The sequence below is a fragment of the Lygodium microphyllum genome, chromosome 14, assembly GCF_053477565.2.
Source record: "Lygodium microphyllum isolate KBCC chromosome 14, Lygodium_microphyllum_v1.1.10, whole genome shotgun sequence".
In the NCBI taxonomy this organism is placed as follows: Eukaryota; Viridiplantae; Streptophyta; class Polypodiopsida; order Schizaeales; family Lygodiaceae; genus Lygodium; species Lygodium microphyllum.
The window spans coordinates 37,088,381-37,108,384 of NC_141148.1; the positions used below are offsets into that span (position 1 = coordinate 37,088,381).

Genomic DNA, 20,004 nt, shown 5'->3' on the forward strand with positions numbered 1-20,004 from the left:
ATAGAGAAGGAAAGAGAGAGAGAGAGAGAGAGAGAGAGAGAGAAGAAGAAGAAGAAATGTAAAAAGAGAATGAAAAGAGAAGAGAAAAAAAAAAGAGAGGGAGAGAGAAGGAAAAGAAAGGAAAGATGGGGGAGAATAAAAAGAGAGATAGAGAAAACTAGGAGAAAAGAAAAAATAAACTAAAATAAAAGTTAGAGATTAAAGAAAGAGAGAGAAAATAAAAAAACAAAAAACAAAGAGATGAGAAATGGATTGTTGAATGAAGTTATGGTGAGATAACATAGCAAGCTTGCTTGCCACTTTGGGGCAGCAAAGCGAGCTTAACGTTGTGCGTGCGAAACACTAGTACCACATTATTAAAAAAACAAAAGAAAAAAAAACCATTGGAATTTGGGGCTTAAGACTCAAGAGGCTTCCCTACAACAAACGCTAAAACTGGGCGATTAACGACTGCCTGCAAGTGGAAAATTGTAAGGGGAAAATACGTTAATGTTGGGCCCTCCGACGCGGAATTCTTTGCTTCTTTTTCATGCTCAGCAAAAGATCTCTTTTACGCGAAGAAGGAAAAGACAGGTCTGTCTTCCGTGAAGAAGAAGAAGAAGCGGTAGCAGCAGCCGCAGCAGAAAGGAGGAACAAAGAAGGAAAGAGAAGATCTCGATCTGCAGTCCCAGGTACAGGTTCCCATTCTCCTGCCATTCGTTTTGCGAAGGCGGGATTTTCTCTTCGTAGGAACTTGCACTATGCACGGAGAATCAGTCGATGAAACTGTTATCACATCATTAGATTGCGTACTTGATCGAAAAACATGACGAAGGAAACAAATTTTTGAGTTCATAACCGAAGAGGCATGGGAATCACACAATGGCCGCATTGAACAATGTCTGAAGAAATTTTATCTCGATTCTGATGCTTGAAGTGTGAGGTGTTATAAACATATCATGCTTGCCTGGAGTATGAAAGTACAGATTTTTTTGTCTGTTTTTCAGCCCAAGCATTCTTAAAAGAAAAGTTAGACTTGTCTGGATTCCAGTGACATCTTGAAAATGGGGCTTGATCCAGTGCATAACTTCTGATTTTGTATCAGAATACCTGCAGTGAACGTTTGACCAGGAAAAATAGCCTCATCATTACCATCTCAAGATCAGGATGAGTTTTCTTTTTGGGAACAGAAAGACTCCTGCAGGTGAGTTTTTTGATTCGTGGTTCACCGGTTGATACAGGCAACAATTTCTTTGTATTAACCTACTTATGATTTTCTAGAGCTTTTGCGGGAGAACAAGAGAATGCTTGATCGGTCAATTCGAGAAATAGAACGAGAAAGGCAAAGCTTACAAGCACAAGAGAAGAAATTGATAGTAGAAATAAAGAAGACTGCAAAACAAAACCAAATGGTTTGTTGCTTTTCTTTTTTCTTTCTCATGGTTGTCACAGAAAGTGATTTGACCCGATCCTGTGTGATTTAACTTATTGCCATGTGATATAATGATAAGTTAGCTATTGTGACCTTCTAATGACATGTTTGCATTTAGTAACATGTAATCGAGAAGGAAAAACACTATTATTGTGTAGTCTTTTGAATGAATTTATGTTAGCGCAGTCCTCTTTCGTACATAAACTATTCAAACCACATATGCGCTATAACGTTGAGTTTGTGATATGTTATAAATCTAGCAAAGGATGATGGGATTTGTGATCTTCATCAGTCATCAACCTTGATAGAGTATCTTGTCTTGAGATTGATCATTGGTGATTAGAGTATTCCCATCCCATCAATAATCAAATTGGATAAGTATCGTAAGAATAAAATTGAAATTGGTGCACATTTGGACCTGAGAAATTTGGGGCTTTTGCAAGATTTTGGCAAAATTTACTAATTTTGCCAATTTTATGCTCTCTCGGGATCATGTATTAATGCAATCGGGGCAAATTGGTCTCAGTGAAAATTTGGGGTTTTTTTGCTGAAATTTGAGAATTTTGGCAAAATTGATGTCTGAAATGTACATTGGAAACATTGTTGAAGCAATCTTGGTGCTGTGAGTTTATCTCCCACTTGTGAGATTTTGAAGAAATTGCAGAGAATTTTGGTGTTTTTGTGTATCAGAAGATGACTTGGCCACATATGTATGCGGTACACATGTTGGGGAGCTTCCATTGAGTTGATGTATTGCTAAATAGTTATGTTGGAGCAGTCTTAGTAATCACTTGCAGATCTGGGATTGTTGCAAATGTATTTTTGGTGATAATGCTGAAATGGGAGGCACTTGGCAGTGATGCATGCATGGATTGTATGCTGAAATTTCAGTTATACTGCTGAAAGCCATTTGTTCTATTGTTGTACATGTATTTGGATTGAACCTTGTTTTTATTGCCTGAAAATTTGGGCTGATATTAGCTGAATATTCAGCTCATTGTTTGCTGTCTTAAATTGCAGCATTGATCTTTGGGTGCATTGCTGAAAAATGGCTGCAAATGCTTCTAGCAGCAGTGACACTGAATCCCTTCTTGAAATCAAGAGGTTTGATAGCATTGGCTTTGACTTGTGGAAGGACAAGATGCAAGGCATTTTGTTTCTCAAGGATTGTGATAATACTCTTTTGAAAGTCAAGTCTATAGCTATGATGGATGAGGATTGGGCTAGACTCAACAAGAAGGCCATTGTTTACATTAAAATGGCTGTATCTGATGATCTACTTATAGACATTAAGTGTCTTGCTACAGCTTATTGTCAGAGTGCAGCGGTGCGGAAGCGTAGGACTGAGAGAGAGAGAACGCAGAGAGAGAAGGGAGAAAAAAAGACAGTGTACACTGAAGATCTGCTGTATAAAGAATGCTGAATACAAAGATATACACGGGCGCAGTGTGCTGGACTGCGTGTCTCCACCTCGACGATGCGACCTGCTGTCCACCTCGAAGTCTGCTGCAGTCTGCACTGTCTGCTGTCAGAAATCTGCGAACAGAGACAGAGATCTGCACGGCACCGGTCTGTAATCTGCGACAGAGAATGAATGCCAGACTGCTGAAAACGTCAGCAATAAATAGGCGAAAATCTGCCTAGGATGGGGCGCCAAAATAAGGCGCAGCCTGATAAAAATCAGCTGCAGGCAGTCGGACTGCCACGTGGCAGTCCGACTGCACAGTCCGACTGTGCAGCTGCTGCCTGCTGCTGCCTGCCTGAAACAGGCTATGATCTCTGACACCCCCTCTCAGAGCCTGGACAGGGCGGAAGCCTGAGGGATCTGGAATGTTGCCGAAGTAGAGCCTGAGGAAGCGCCTTCGTAAACAAATCCGCAAGATTATCCTCCGTCTTGCAATACTCCACAGTGATGGTCTCATCCAAAAGCTTTTCTCGGATGAAGTGGTACTGGATCTCAATGTGCTTCGTCCGGGCATGAAAAACAGGATTCCTCGCCAAGGCAATGTAACTCTCATTGTCACATCGCAGCAATGTAGGACGAGTCTGGGGGCACCCAAGCTCCTCCAACAGTCTCCGAAGGCACACAACCTCGCATGTGGTGGAAGACGCGGCCCGATACTCCGCCTCAGTAGACGAAAGGGCTACCGTGGGCTGCTTCTTGCTACTCCAAGAAATAACACCTGCACCCAAAGTAAAGCAGTAACCTGTTGTAGACCGCCTGTGGTCCACGTCACCGGCCCAATCCGAGTCGCTCCAACCTGCAAGTACAAGATCTGACCCATCTATCCCTGCGGGGTAATGAATCCCCAAATCAGACGTCCCCCTCAGATACCGAAGTATCCTCTGAGCAGCCTGCCAATGCACCGTCTTAGGTTCACTCATGAACCCTGCCAAGAGCCCAACAGCAAAACATAGATCAACCCTGGTGTTGAGAAGCCAAATCAAAGACCCTATCAACTGTCGATAGCGGGAAGCATCCGCCAAAGGAGAAGCTGAGTGGGAAGTGGCCTTCCAGTTCGAATCCATAGGAGTAGAGAGGGCCCGACAATCATCCATCTCAAAAGACACCAAGAGCTCCTGTACATATCTCTGTTGGGAGAGAAAGATCCCCCTCTGAGACTGAAAAATCTCATGTCCTAAAAAGAAATGGAGTAGCCCCAAATCCGTCATCTCGAACGTCCGATGTAAAGCTGACTTTGTCTCCTGGACCTGCTGTGCATCATCACCTGTGACAATCAAATCATCAACATATAATACAAACAGCACACAACCATCCTCGGAAGTGTGAACATACAGCTGCGGATCGGCCTTGGACCGCCGATATCCCAACTGAGTCTGGAGGAACGAATCAATCTTCTCGTTCCAAGCTCGCGGGGCCTGCTTGAGACCATACAGGGCCTTCTTCAACCTGTAGACTTTCCCATCGGAAGAACCAAAGCCAGGAGGCTACTCAACGTAGATCTCCTCCTTCAAATCACCATTCAGGAAGGCCGACTTCACATCCAGCTGATAAACAGGCCATCTCCTATGGCCAGCCAAAGCAAGAACAGCTCTAATGGTTGCCATACGAGCTGTAGGGGCAAAGGTGTCATGACAGTCAATCCCTGGGCGCTGGGCAAAACCCTTAGCAACAAGGCGAGCCTTGTGCTTATCCAAAGTACCATCACTGAGATATTTGGTCTTGAAGACCCACTTGACTCCAATCACCTTCTTCTTCGGGGGGCGTGGCACAAGTGACCAAGTGCCATTCCTCTCAATAGCCTCCAACTCAGCTTCCATAGCTTTCTTCCATGGGGCGGACTGTAAAGCCTCCTTCACGGAGGTGGGCTCTCGATCCTGCATAACTCGGGACATCAAACAATAATTGGAGCAAACAAGCTCCGAAGAATGCGCCTGGTGCCTCCGTGACCGCCGCGGACCATCCTGCGGTCCCCACTCCTCAGGAACCCCCTCGATCCCTGAATCACGGAGTGTGTCACGGGCCCAGCGAGGAGGAGGCCGAACCTCCCCTCGACGTTCTCCATCAGTAGAAGACTCTGGAATGTCCACCGGTGGTAACTCCTCAGAAGGATCCGGTGGAACAGTAGACTCTGTGTCAGAAACAGAATCATAATCAAACGGCACAGGCTCCAGTGGAACTGTAGAAGGAGCCAAACTCTCCCCTGGATCTCCAAGAACGGGATGCTCCTCCCCCGTTGAAGAAGCCGGAACCTCCACAAACCGCACATCACGGCTAGTATATACATCCCGCTTGACGGGATCAAAGAGTCGGTAGCCTTGGGACTGGGAGCTGTAGCCAACAAATACCTGTTTGCGGGAAGCCGCTTCGAATTTGTCACGGTGACCTTTGGGAATGTGAACATAGGCATCACACCCAAAGACCCGAAAGTAAGAAACATCTGGCTTCGACCCAAAATACGCCTCAAATGGAGTCATCCCTTCCACGGCCGAAGTAGGAGATCGATTAAGGATGTGGACTGCAGTAGCCACAGCCTCAGCCCACAGAACCTGGGGGGTCTGTCGGTGCTCCATCATGGTGCGCGCCATTTCGATCACACTGCGGTTCTTCCGTTCGAGAATACAATTTTCTTGTGGAGTATTCGTATTGGCAAACTCCTGGTGAACTCCTCTATCTGCACAAAACCGAGCAAATTCATTAGAGACAAATTCACCTCCCTTGTCGGATCGCAAGGTCTTCAACTTCCGGCCTGATCGGTTCTCCTCAAAGAGAAGCCAATCCTTGAAGTGCGAGAAAGCTTCTGATTTTAGTGCCAAAAAGTAGGCCCATGTCATCCTGCTATAGTCATCCACGATCAGCATGAAGTACGAGCTCCCACGCAGGGACTCATTCCTCATAGGGCCACATAGATCCGTAGATACTAACTCCATCGGTGAAGTAGACCGCCGCGAAGCGGTGTGGGGAATGGCATCCCTATGCTGCTTCCCCTTTATGCAGGAGACACATGGCTGCTGGCTCACCACTATATCCGGCAACCCTCGAACAAGCTGTCCCCGTGACGCCTTCCGAAGATAGTCATAGTTCAGGTGACCAAACCTAGCATGCCATAATTCAGACTGTGACTGTGAGGTAAGAAGAAGAGTAGAGAGGGCAGTGGAAGACTTCAGTTTGTAAATGCCGTTCTCCTCATATCCACATGATAGAACCTTCCTCGACTCACGATCAAGGACTCGCACTGTAGAACTGTCAAACTCCACCAGAAGACCAAGGGAACAAATCTTATGGACTGAAAGGAGATGGTACCCCAATCCTGGTACATGCAAAACCTCTGAAGTATGGGTGCCACCTCGTCCATCCGGAATAAGCTGCATCTTACCCCGACCTGCAATAGAAACAGAAGAGCTGTCTCCAATGAGAACCTGCCCACGCGAAGGTCGCAGCTGGGCAACACCATCTGATGAAGGAGTCATGTGCCGTGAGGCACCACTATCAATAATCCACTCTCGAGATTGGGAAGCCGCCATCGCAGCATCAGAAGCATTCGGAGAAGCGTCCTCAATGACAACTAAATGTAGAAATGCAGCTGATGAGGGTGCAGCCACCGCTCCAGAATCCTTGGTGTCCTTCTTCTTGGTGTCCTTCGAGTCTTTGTCAGGGCAATCCTTCTTCCAATGGCCAGTCTTTCCACAAATATGGCATGTGGAGTCTTTGTCCTTGTCTTTCTCCTTGTCCTTCTTGGACTTGTTATCCCCCTTCTTCTTCTTTTGGTCCTTCCCCTTCTTCTGAGAGGCTTGACCTGTCAACGCCTCCGTCTTGGAAGCATTCTGTCCCTTTAACTGTTCCTCTTGGTCCAAGACCATAGGAACCAACTCCTCCCATCGAAGAGTAGACTCGCGCCCTGAAGCAATAAGGGCAGAGTAAAATGTACCGAATCGTGGCGGCAACTGGGACAAGAGTGTAATCGCCATGTCTTCGGAGGAGATCGGCTTCCCCGCATTCTGAACCTGCATCTGTAGCTGCCTTAGCTTGTTAATGTGTTCCCTTAGCGAAGAAGACTTATTGACGGACAAGGTCCGCATCTGAACCTCCAAAGAAACCCTCTTCATCAGGGTCATCCGATTGTACATTTGATCAAGCTCCAGCCATATCTCACGAGCCACCGTCAAGTGCTCGATGTGAGCGATCACGGCTGTAGTGCATGATAGAAAGAGAAAGGATCGAATCCTGGCATTCAGTTTGTCCCAATGAGACTGGGCCCTGGCCAACTCCGTACGAGCATCGGAAGAGAGTTTGGACTCATCTCTTACCGAGGGCCGGTCAATATCTTCCTGTACCAACTCCGCCAAATCATAGGACTCCAGAATGGCCAACATCATAACGCGCCAAATGCGGTAGTTGTCGCCGTCGAGCTTCTGATCTGTAGGAAGAGCCGGTAGGACAGGCACCTTCCGGTCCATAATCGCCTGGAACTCCAAGTCCATCTCTGTAGACATCTTTACCTGCAATGCCTTCTCAAACGCAAAAGCAGCCCCCTCTGACTGAGTAGACTCAGCCTGCTAAGGCTCTTCAGCGTCCCGAAGCTCCTTCACCCGCCGGAGGCGATGAAAAAGCAAAACCTGCACTTTTAGGTTGAAAACTCAAACTTTCTCCGCGACAAACAGCAGTAAACAGCAGCAAATCCACCACCTGTACTCCTTTCCTGTGCGCCCACACTCGTTTCAGCCTTGTTCCAAGGCGCAGCCCTCCTGTCTGCCCTTAAACGCAAAAAACGCAAATTTGTGTCGCGATGGAAACTCCTCTTCAGGTTAATTCTGCGCTCAGTCAGCCCTCAAACACTGCTCTGATACCATGTCAGAGTGCAGCGGTGCGGAAGCGTAGGACTGAGAGAGAGAGAACGCAGAGAGAGAAGGGAGAAAAAAAGACAGTGTACACTGAAGATCTGCTGTATAAAGAATGCTGAATACAAAGATATACACGGGCGCAGTGTGCTGGACTGCGTGTCTCCACCTCGACGATGCGACCTGCTGTCCACCTCGAAGTCTGCTGCAGTCTGCACTGTCTGCTGTTAGAAATCTGCGAACAGAGACAGAGATCTGCACGGCACCGGTCTGTAATCTGCGACAGAGAATGAATGCCAGACTGCTGAAAACGTCAGCAATAAATAGGCGAAAATCTGCCTAGGATGGGGCGCCAAAATAAGGCGCAGCCTGATAAAAATCAGCTGCAGGCAGTCGGACTGCCACGTGGCAGTCCGACTGCACAGTCCGACTGTGCAGCTGGACTGTGCAGCTGCTGCCTGCCTGAAACAGGCTATGATCTCTGACACTTATGCCATATGGAAAAAGTTGATGGACACTTATGAAAATACAACTCCAGTAAATTAAATGTATCTCATGCACAAAGTTGTAAACATGGAGTTAAATGAGTCTAAGTTAGTATCGGAGCATTTGAGTACTTTCACAAGTGAGCCAGTTGCAGGACTTTGTTTTGCAGCTCTTTAGTGATAAATTGAAGGCTATTTTCTTGTTGATGACTTTACTTGATAGTTGGGAGTCTTTAGTTGTTTAATTAAGTAACAATCTTGCTTTAACCTTTGATGATATTAAGGGCTCTATTCTCAATGAGGAGACTAGATGAAAGTCCAGTGGAGAAAGCAGGGGTTCGGTCTATCATCTTAGAGATAGGTCAAAAGAGAGGGGTAATGCAATAAATAAAGGCAAAAGCAAGAGTAAAAGCAAGGGCAAACAACAGGATGTTACTTGCTATCAATGTGGATGTAAAGGGCATAAAAAGCTGGATTGTTGCTACTACAAGAAAGAGCAAGAAAGAAGGAAACAACAAGGAAAGAAAAAGAAGGATGTTAAGAAAGATGATGACAGCTCTCCCTTAAAAGAAGCAATTTACTTGTGCAAATTGTTCTCAGTGCTCTTCTTGATTCTTATTAGAGTTTTGTGTCTACTCTCCGTCTGATGATGAAAGGCAATTCCAATGCTTTGTCATTTAATAAGTTGGTTTAAGAAGAATCTCGTCAAAATAGACCCATTATGTATGTTGTAGATTAAGCTTTTATGGTTAGTCAAAAAAGTAAAGAAAAAGCTATATTTTTTTGCTAGGAAGGAAAAATTTGTAAATGCTAAAATCTATTACATGTATCGTGAACAAGAGATTGTCATTAAGGACACTCTTAAATTGGCTATGAAAGAGGCTAAGAAGAAAGGGGCTTGTACACTGTTGCATATACCTCTTCTAATTCAGAATATGTGAATGTTATGGACGATATAGAGTGGGTGTTTAGTGCATAATGCAATTATTACCCTTTTTTACATGATTTTTGGATGTCTGTTGTGGATTCAAATGTGTAATACTTTGACAATGTTGCCACTAAGCATATTACTTCCAAACATCGTTCACTTCTCTCGAGTGTGACCCAAGGGTGATATTGCCACATGTACAAATAACTTTTCTTATCCTAGTAAAGGAGTTGGCAAATTGTGTTGTTGCTAACGACAATGTTTTCACACTTATATATGCTTTGTATGTGCCAGAGACAAAAAAGAATTTGTTATCAATGTTTGCATTTGCCAAGATCTGCTTGATTGTTAAATTTGTGAATGAGATGTATAGTTTATGATCTATCATGTGGTGATATACTTACTACATTTGCTTCCCTATGTTGTGGGCTATATAAGCTCAATAATTATGAGAAACGTATGGAAGCTATGACATGTGTAGTTGTAGATTCACATAGAACTTTGGTATGCGCGTTTTGGTTATCTAAATTTTGCTAGTTTGCTGCATCTACAAAAATTTGATATGGTGTTTTCATCACCTACTCTTAAGGGACCTAAAAATCACATTTGTAAGGGTTGCATATTAGCTAAAATGTAGGGTACTTTCTATCTAGAACATGGTCAATGATGTTTGTGGTTCGATGCAAACACAGTTTGAAAGCCAAGTTTGAAGTGTTTTTGTGATTTAAATAAATTGTATGTATCGTTGAAAATTTGACAGGATCTAAAGTGGACACTGTTTGTCTGATCAAGAAGAGGAGTATATATCTAGAGAGTTTAATGCATTTCTAGCTGAATGTGGGATAAAACACTAATATATGTATACACCACAACAAAATGGTGTAGTTGAGTGAAAGACCTCTCTCATGGAGATGACATGATGTATGATCAAAAGTCAAGCTTTGCCACATAGTTTTTGGCTTTAGGCTGTTAAATAGGTGTCCAACAAAAGTATTGTTGTTTGTCACTCCATATGAGGCTTGGCATGGCAAAAGCTAGCTGTTGCTCACTTGCATCATTTTGGTTGCTTGGTTTGTGCATTAGTACCAGTCGATAATACAAAAAATTGGATGACAAGACCATTAAATATATCTTTGTCTAGTATAATACAGAAAGCAAAGGTTATAGGTTATATTATCCATAAACTAAGCAAATTTTGGTTGTTTGTGATGTCTTTGTGGAAGAGCGTGTACAAACTTTACTTTTATGTACCAAGGAGACGTATGCACATTCACAAAATCTATATGAAGCACCAAATGAGGCAAGTTTTTAATGTATGTAGGTTTCTCATTAATCCATAGATTAGTCTATTTTTGATGCAGATGTAAATGACACACATGTTGATGAGAGAGCAGAGATTGAGTAGTCCAAGACTATGCTAAAATGGCTGGTACAAACATTGTATGACGGTAAATTGGATGCACTTGTTAAGCTAAAAAAGATGCATTACACATTAAATCTTCATCAGTTCATTAAAACCACCCTAAAACTCAAATATTATGAAAGTTCTTGTGTCCCCTAAGATAAAACCCTACTTTTTGGGGGATTTACATCTATAAATGGGAGGCTGCCCAACCACTCAGGTCATTGTTTTTTTGCAGGTCATCACTCTTCCAGTGGCTGTGCAGCCATTCATGACTGGTACCATGTAACCAGCCCTCTTCGATTGGCTGTCCAGCCCTTGCCGAGTATTGCCACACTCCCTCTAGACCTAGGCGACCTGTTCTTAGCTATTGCCTTGCTCTTTGGAGTCCATACACAGCTATGTTTACAGCCTGATTGCCATCGTCAGCTGCCGTCCCACTTCTCTAACCTGATCAGTTTGTGTTTACAGCATTTGTAGATTGCTCTGCATCAGATCAGTTTTTCTTGCTATTGCCTGGCTCCTGCTTGCTTCTGGTGATCAGCTGCCTTGACAACCTGATAGTTACACTGCTGTGTTTGTCAGATTTATCCACCAGATTGTTGTGTTTTGATTTTCAGCATGCCGTCCTTCCATATCTAGTATCATCTCAACTCCGACAATAGGTTACAAATCTCAGGATTTGTCTCTGATGGACATCACTCTCCAACTACTCTTCCCATTGCTTTGCCTTTGAGCATTTGCACATTCTTTCATTCTTTTACATCATTGCTTCATTCACTTCAGAGTTCTCTTTCTTCTTTGTTTGCGTTTTGTGTTTATTGTGCTCATGTCTAAGTTCTTGTATTTTAGTTATGGTTGTACATTCTGTTTCTTCTCAGTGCAAGCCCTAGCATAATTTCACATGGTATTAGAGCTGGTGCTCTTTTAAATAGTATCTTGTGGTCATTGTGGAGACTTGGTTTGTGCGAGATACACGAATAATATGCAACCAATTCACAATCACTGAGACCCCATCTTGGGTTCCTACAATGTCTTTTCATGCCTCTTTATTATTTATTAGAGGCCTTGTGCGAGATACATAAGCGCCATGTAACCAATCAATAATCACTGAGACTCCTCCATCTTGGGATCCTATAGTGTATTTTCAGGCTTCTTTATTATTCAATTTTCATTAGCTCATTTAAACGGCCCCAAAACTTTAACATCACCAAAGTTTACAGCCAAAAACTTAATTTTGGGAGAATCCACATGTATAAATAGGAGGCCGCATAGCCACTCAAGTCATCCCTTTTTTTTGAGGGTATCACTCCTATAGTGGCTGTCCAGCAATCCATGACTATTACCATGTGACCAATCCTCTTCTGTCGGCTATCTAGCCTTTGTCAATTGTTGCCACACTCTCTCTAGCCCTAGGTGGCATGTTCTCAGTTGTCGCCTTGCTCCTTGGAGTCCATACATAGCTGCATTATAGCTTGATTGCCATCGCCAGCTTGCTATTTGACTTTTCTCACTCAATTAGTTTGTGTTTACAACATCTGTAGGTTGCTTTGTATGCGATCAGTCTTCTTTTGCTATTGCCCAACTCTTACTTGTAACCAATGATCATGTGCCTTCACGTCCAAGTGGTTACATTGTTGCGTTTTGGTTTCTATCCTGGTGTCCTTCCACATTCAGTATCATGTCAACTCCAACTAGGGTTTATAAACCTCAGGATTTGTCTTCGATGGACATAACTCTCGTACTACTCCCATCGCTCTGCCTTTGAGCATCTACATATTCATTCATTCATTTACATCATTGATTCATTCACTTTAGAGTTCTCTTTCTTTTCTGTTTATGTTTTGTGTTTTACTTGCATACTTGTTACATGTGGTTTTGAGAATAGTTCAATTGGGAGTATGTTATATATTAGGCATGAGAGTAATGTGTCTTGAATCACTGTGGTATTAGTCGATGATATGTTGCTCACTAGTCCAAATCAAATACATACCATTGATTTTAAATGCAAGTTGAATTTTACTTTTGACTTGTTAGATTTGGGCATATTGTATCATTATTTAGATATTCAATTCAAGAAGTGTGATGGAGGTACCGCTTTATAGACAAAGTTATTGCATAGATTTGGTCTTAAGTTATTGTAGACAAAGTTATTGCTTAGCATTGATTAAAAGTTAATCAAATGTGTTGATGTGACTTGCACATGTGAAGTGCAAGTTAATTATTTCACAGTGGGATCCAATATCTCGAAATATTAGTTGATATCGAAGGCAGAAGTTGTAATAAGTTATGTCTGTCAAATATTAGGTGGTATTCGGTGTCAAATTTTAGTCTAGACCAATTTATTGGTCTTTAATATTAGTGGTGACATTAAAGACTAGACAATAGTTAATTAATTAATACTAGTCTAAGAGCTAATAATTGCTCAGGGATATTTGGAAGACAAATTGGTCTAGCCAATTTAATTATTGGTTAGTGGAATTATTTTTTTGGACACTAGAATATTTATTAAATTATTTTTTTGAAATTAATATTTAAAAAATTTATTAATAAGCTGGAGAATGTTAGAAAATTGGATTAGAAGGTTGTCACTTGGCAAAACTTGCCTATGCAAGTGGAAAAAACGTTTTGGAGGGTTGGTGGAAGTCTATTTCAGCCATTGTGAGAGAGGAGGAGGCTGTTAGAGAGCAAGGAGATATTGCTGATGTGATTTGCAGCCACTAGGATTAGGCCTATAGCAGGCAACAACAATTTGGAGCCTTTTAAGTGCAGTTGAGAGCAGCCCAAGGTCCTCCTAGTATAGGTGGGAGTATACAAGAGGGGATATCAGTCTTTTTGGTGATTCTACATTGTAGGTGACAGCTTCATGGTTGTTTAAGCAAGGCAGCAGTAGTTTTTTAGCCTTTCTTGCGATGGAACTTTGAAATTTCTCTCTACAGTATTCTCTGTCATCCTATAGCTATCTCTAAAGTGATCTCAACAAAATCTAGCCATTTGAGTTATCAGAAGTGGAGATATTGGAAAGTCTTTGTTGTAAACCCTAATTTACAACAGAAATTAGGGTTTGACAATCACCTTGAGATGCGCACTCATAATTGAGAGCCTAGGACTTGATTTTGAGCAGTTGAAATTAAAGAATTTTAGGGAGATTCAAGAGGCCAGCCAGCCCATATCAGATTTGGGGCTTAATTTGTCTTTCAAGGAGTAGGGTGAAGGCCAATCTCCAAAAATTGGGTTGAAGGCTTGCCAGTCAGTTTTGACAGTAAGAGGCACCTGGATTAGTAGAGGATATAAAAGAATCTCAGTTCTACTCTATCCATTTGAAATAAAAGCTAAAGAAATACCGCAAGGAGTGCTAGTTTTGGGGAAAATAGGCTGTCCATTGTCCAAGATTGAAGTGGTAAAGTGTGCATTTTCAGTTTATGTAAATTTTATGCTTGTTGTAATTGTTGATTAATTAGGTCATTATCACCCTCTTCGAGAAGGAAGGCCGGTTTCAGCTACTTCTATGGAGACATGTTTGAAGTTTAGCCTTTATGATGCCAGAGATTGCTCTAATGTCTTTCTCTATTAGTAAGGAGTTGAATGCTTGATTTATGTATGCATTATGAGGCCTAATAGTTAGTTTGCAGTCTCACAAATGAGCAGGTTTATGCATAGCCTAAGCACCAAGCATTGACAAGGAGTGTAGTGTATCTTTCTCTATTTGAGTGGTAGTTGGCACCTTGGGCTGTTATCGCTATATTTACATATTTTCTTGGATTCGGATTGGTCATGGAGGTATTACTTTGTGCTTCCAAATAGAGTTATTGTATAGATTTGGTCTTGAGGATTGCAAGCCTATTGCTACGCCTATGGAAACAGGTTTAAAGTTGAGCCTTATGATGCTAAAGACCTCTTTGATATCTTTCTTTATAAGTAGGTTGTTGGATGTTTGATTTATACATGGAATATGGGGCCTAATAGTCAATTGTAGCCTCACAAATAAGTAGGTTTATACACAGCCCTAGGAGTGTAGTGTATCTTTCACTATTTGAGTGGTTCTTGGCACCTTGGGCAGTTGTCAGTATATTTACATGCTTTCTTGAATTTGGACTAGGTTGGTTGTTATGAGACTCTTGTATCCACAAGTGGTTTTCGCTTCATGCTTGGTACCTCGTGCATATTATGGTTCAACAAGAAGTAGCCTATTGTGGCCACTTCTAGTTTGTTAATTTGAGTACATGGCAACTTTCATATCTACGATCGAGTGCTTTTGGCTTAGATGCCTTTTGCTGACACCACCATTTTCAATGTTAGAGCGAGTGCATTGGTAGTTATATGGAGACTAGTGTTCCACACTCGTACTAAGCACATTGAGGTGCATCATCATTATGTGAGGGGGAGAGTCTTTACAGGAGAGATCAACTTGGCTATGTGTCAACATAGGACAACCTCGTAGTTCTTTTAACGAAGGCTTTGCCTTGTGAGAAGTTTGAAGCTTTTTGCAAAGCTTTGGGTTTACTCCCGTTTATGGATTGACCATAGTCTACCAAGCTTGGCACTTCCCTATAGATGAGTGTTAGCTCTTGTTCATTATATCACTCCCAAGGGGGATTTGCTACCATATTTTGATAGTGATATGTGTGAAGGACTATTGGGGTACTTTTTCCCCTCATTAGAAAGTTTTCCCCCCGTTTACTTTGTATATATGCCTATTTACTCTAGGGCATACCTATTTTTGCATCTCCTCTATTGATACCACTCAATACATTGTGTGTTGTGAGCTCTCAAGCTTCTCTGTTTGCAAGTTGTGCGCGTGCACATTTTGACAACCCAACAATTTAGAGCTCTCTGTTTGACCCTCCTTCTTGACTGCCCAATTTGGAGTTTTGTTGAAGAGATTTGATTGATGAGTCCCAAATTGTTTGGTTGAGTCCCAATAAATTGCTTGGTTATCAATCTAGGCAATTGATTGTGGACTTATTGGGTACTAGTTTACAATGTTGATACCAGCCAAGTAATCCTTTAAAAGAGGCTTGTTTAGGAAATGTTTATCTAGGGCGTCCCATTTTGACTTTGAACATAGTGCGTGTTATAGCCAAATAAATTCTCACATAAGGCCTCATTAGAGTTGCAAGAGTTGGGCAATGTGTGCTGCTAGATGCCAGTCAATAGCCTTTTAGTGATCCACATAAGTATTCTAAATGTGCATGGGCTAGAATGGATTGTGCAACTTTGTGAGCAAGAGATTTTGAACTTGTAAGTCATGGAAGAATTTTTGGCTTTTTTCTTGACTAGGAAAATGAGTGCATGCTGACGTTATGATATTAGCCAAGTGTTTTTTATGACTACTCTTATTAAAGCTCTTAGAATGTGGCTTTTGAATCAAATATCTGCGAAAGACTTCTGCAAGCATCGTAAGTTCAAGCTTTTGCATTTTTGGTTCTATGAGTTCATTTATGTTGAATTGTTGATAGGGTGCAGTCAGGGTGATGGCAAAAGATCTTATTAGGACAAGGCATCAAATCACCAAATTCTACGCTTTGAAGTCTCAATTGCAAGGTGTTTCACTTCGGATACAGGTCTGGTATAACAACATGTATATAGAGCTATTTGAGATGTTTCAAATTTGCCTATTGTAGAACTATAATAATTTGCATGTAGATATTAGTTGGTAATTTTGACTAAAGTTATTGTCAAATTTCAATGCAGACCCTAAAATCAACACAATCAATGGGAGAGGCAATGAAAGGTGTCACTAAAGCCATGAGACAAATGAACAAGCAGATGAGTTTGCCTGCCATACAGAAGATCATGCAGGAGTTTGAGAGACAAAATGAGCGAATGGAAATGACCACAGAAATGATGGGAGACGCTATTGATGATGCCATGGAGGGAGATGAAGAAGAAGAAGAAACTGAGGACCTAGTCAACCAAGTGCTAGATGAAATTGGCATTGATCTTGACACCCAGGTATACAGGTTTTCTTTTCTTTTGTTTGGCTCTTGAATAAAGTCAGGCCATTCAAAAATGTCTTGTCCGCTTCTTTGTTACTGTTATTGTTTTTTGTTTATGTTTTGGCATTGGGAACATAACTCTTTTTTGAGGTTTTAAGGCTGCAGATTGATTCCAAGTGTATGTAGACATACAACCCTAGTGGAGGGTAGATGGGACCTGGAAAGGATGATAATTAGGCATTTGTGTTTTCTCCTAGATTGCTGAAGCATTTTACTTGCTATAATACGTGCACATTATGTGTACACACACACACACACACACACACACACACACACAATATCATGTATATATACATGCATACATAGGTACATACATACATTGGAATACATTCACATCAAGCTGCATACATTGAAAATTGCAAATGATACTGCTGTTGGTCAATTCGCTAAATACTTATCATGTACAATGCGTGTGTGTGTGCATGCATTACTATAATCAACCTAGATATGTGGCAGCTTGACACAAGGCAAATACCTGCATAGTCAATGAGTGTGCGACTAGTGTAGTCGGGTTTTGTGAGCAATGATGTGGTGCACATGTTGGTGAAGTATGTGTTAGAATGGTAGCAGAAAAAGGAACCGGGAACAGGATGGCAAGAACACTGAAGAGCATAAAGAACTTAGATTGATGCCGAAGAAGGTTAATACAAGAGGAAAGCCCCTTGATGTGCTATAGTGGGTAGGTGCATTGAGGGCATTGAGAGTGATGAGAATTGATGGTGGAGACAGAATTTAAACACGGAGAAGCTTGGGTATCCATGGTCCTATCTAATTGTCATTGTTGTATGTACTATGGTGTATCTTTCGTCATTGTATATTTCAATGTGTGATGTACATATCTTGGGTGTACCGGTGCAAACTTAAGTGCATTTCATTTCTGAGATAGTGCACATTTAATGCTAGCTGACCTGATTTATGGGCATTTAATGCTGCTGGCCGGCGTGTTTATCTTGGTGAATTTTCTCAGCCTATTTAAGGCAGCCCCTCTCCTCTTCATTACCATCTGGTACGAGCACAGTGCATCCTGTTGGAGAGAGGGAGACTGGGAGCACTTTGTTGGTTGCCCACAGTCCATGCCTTTTGTACACACTCTTGTAACTTGGTATATGGATTCGGTTTCTGGAGTTCATTATCTTTGAGTTCATGTTTCTTGTTCTTCTATTCAGTTTTCTGTGTTTACAGCAACTCTCCTCTCTTTGCTTTTGTTGCTCCACACCATTTTGACACCTTGTGCTACATTGTATCTTATTCCATTCCTTAGTAGATGTTCATTGTACTTCTTACTTGATTTTGATATTTGTTGTACATTTCTGGGCATCATGTTTGCTATTTGAAGAGTTTTTTTCCCCCTCTTTTTCCTTTAAGGTATTTGAGGAGTTTGTTCTTTGTGCATTTGATTAGCACATGTCCAAGGCAATCGAATTTGAAGCTCTAGATATTGGTTAGCCAACTTGGAGAGGCCAATAAACTTGCCATATGTTGATTTCTCCATACTTGATTCTGTTGCCAATGGTTTATCTTTCACAGAGCTTGCACTTGCAGCTCTTGACAAGAGCATCTACTTCCTCTAGAGCTGCTCCAGTACCGATGCAGTTCGCATTGACATGGTCTTCAACAAGATTTGTTTAGCCATGTCTTCTAGTCTCACGCCATGCTCTCAATGTCTCTTGCTCCAACTATGTTTGTTGCCTGTTGTCCTCCCTTTGACCACACCCCCCACAACTGAGCACCCAACCACACATACTACCACCCCAAAGCCCCCCTTTGTCTCTTCTTTTCCACTCTTGGTCTTCATGCTTGAAAGACCACTAGAAAAACAATATCCAGTGATTTTACTTTCCTCTATGTTGGTGTTCTTGCTCAAGTGCACCACCACTGTGCTGCTGTGGCTCCTTCCTTCTGTTGCTAGTTCTTGGGGCCTCCACACAATAAGGATTTGTTTTGGCTACCCTGCTGACCAAGTCCACCTATGCTTCGATACAAAATTGTATGTGAAGGGCCCTATGTTATTGGCAGTAAACTTTGAATTGAACAAACACTTAAACTTGGGAACAATAGAAGAAGTAAAATCAACTGCAACTGTAGAGAGCAGGGAGAGAATGAGGATGCTGCAGTGGTCTGAATAATGACCGGGTGCAAAATGCTGCAGTATTGTCATAGTGGAACTTGAAATCAAGAGAAAAGGGCAGAAGTCAAGCTCACTAAGGCTGAAACAAGAGAGGAAATGCTCTAGCACAATCAAGGGATTACAATGCACAAGGCTTGTTGGCTAGATCAATCTGGAGATAAGCAGGCTGGGATGTGTAGGGAGAAAGTATAAAGTGGGATAGCTACCTGAAGATTTGTGCGATCTGGGCTGCCTGTATATATGCATCACAGCCCCAAAGTTCAGCAGAATGGGTTGCAGCCTAGGTCTCATGTGGGTTGGACCAGGCCTGACCTGGTTTTCCATTTGGCAGGTGGGACTTGCCACGATATTGGACCTACTGTCCACCTGGATGCTAGTCCACCTGCATGCCTATTCTCACATTCACTGCTACATCAACAGTTACGTGGTTGCTGCCATGCCATCCTAGTAAATCTGGAGCTATGCTAGTCACAGTATGCTGTGAAAAGATGATGTACATTGGTTAACATAACAACGTTAGAGAAAAACTTCGTGTTGGGTTGAATTTAAAAAGCATATACCAAGGTTGCATCCATGTGTTATCAGAAAAGTTTTGCTAATTCCATACAGTCCAAAACGAGTCTTTGAAGATTGTATCAAACTCTGCAGAAACATATCATGACTAAAGTAGTTCACATCACAGTGTTACTGTCTTATTGACTTGGCCAGGTTGGGCAGTTTGCCAGTAATCTTCAATTGGATTGTTTAGGAGGCAGTCATACATAGGAATGTCTCTTTTGTTTTAAAGAGATGCAGACGTTTTTTTTCCTTGTTGATTTTTAAAATTTTTGAAGTAGCACTGTGTCTAAATTTATAATGTATTATGAATTTATCTTGTTTTGACATTATGGCTTGGCATCAGCTTGTCAACGCCCCAGCTACATCTGCTGTGCCAGCAAATGCATCTGCAAGCAAGGTCCCTCAGGCAAGCGCTGCAACTGGAGATGATATTGGGCTTGACAGTGATTTGCAAGCTCGCCTTGATAATCTTAGGAAGATGTAATTGGCAGCTGTAAAGTGTAATTCTGTGCATGCCATATTTGCCAAGGATTGGCAGGCCCAGAGGCTCTATTTGCAAAGAGAGACGCTGGCTTGGACAAGCACTCTCATGGAGGTGATGTGATTCTTTTGGCAGCTAATTGTTGAAATTTCAGCCTATGTATGTACTGAATTTGGTCAATAGACACATCTAAACCAAGTATGAGCTGACACTTGGTAAGCTTGTTTTGGCCAGTTGGTTGCCTTGCAGGTCACATTTTGTACATTTTGCTTTACATCTTATGAAATAAGAAATACTTTTTTTTGGGATTGA

The 20,004-nt window shown here is 42.0% G+C and overlaps 1 protein-coding gene across 3 annotated transcripts; it reads left to right on the top strand.

Annotated features, from left to right (window-relative positions):
• The first annotated feature begins 437 nt into the window (after window positions 1-437).
• LOC148025502 (vacuolar protein sorting-associated protein 2 homolog 1-like) lies at window positions 438-20,004 on the top strand. 3 transcript variants are annotated; one of them, XM_087692670.1, is made up of 6 exons: window positions 438-671; window positions 1,096-1,183; window positions 1,261-1,391; window positions 15,986-16,090; window positions 16,221-16,481; window positions 19,555-20,004. In XM_087692670.1, exons 2-6 carry the CDS (start codon window positions 1,147-1,149, stop codon window positions 19,693-19,695), a joined length of 675 nt encoding a protein of 224 aa, XP_087548796.1. In that variant the 5' UTR covers window positions 438-671; window positions 1,096-1,146; the 3' UTR covers window positions 19,696-20,004. The 3 variants fall into 3 exon arrangements, with proteins under 3 accessions (XP_087548796.1, XP_087548795.1, XP_087548794.1); XM_087692669.1 differs by having other exon boundaries at window positions 439-671; window positions 987-1,183; XM_087692668.1 differs by having other exon boundaries at window positions 439-671; window positions 1,085-1,183.

What these genes read in the sequence shown, in the direction of transcription:
- LOC148025502 (XM_087692670.1), top strand. Translation starts at nt 1,147, where the DNA reads ATGAGTTTTCTTTTTGGGAACAGAAAGACTCCTGCAG. An exon ending in CTGCAAAACAAAACCAAATG is followed by an intron (nt 1,392 to 15,985) that starts GTTTGTTGCTTT and finishes AATTGTTGATAG; the next exon opens with GGTGCAGTCAGGGTGATGGC. An exon ending in GTGTTTCACTTCGGATACAG is followed by an intron (nt 16,091 to 16,220) that starts GTCTGGTATAAC and finishes ATTTCAATGCAG; the next exon opens with ACCCTAAAATCAACACAATC.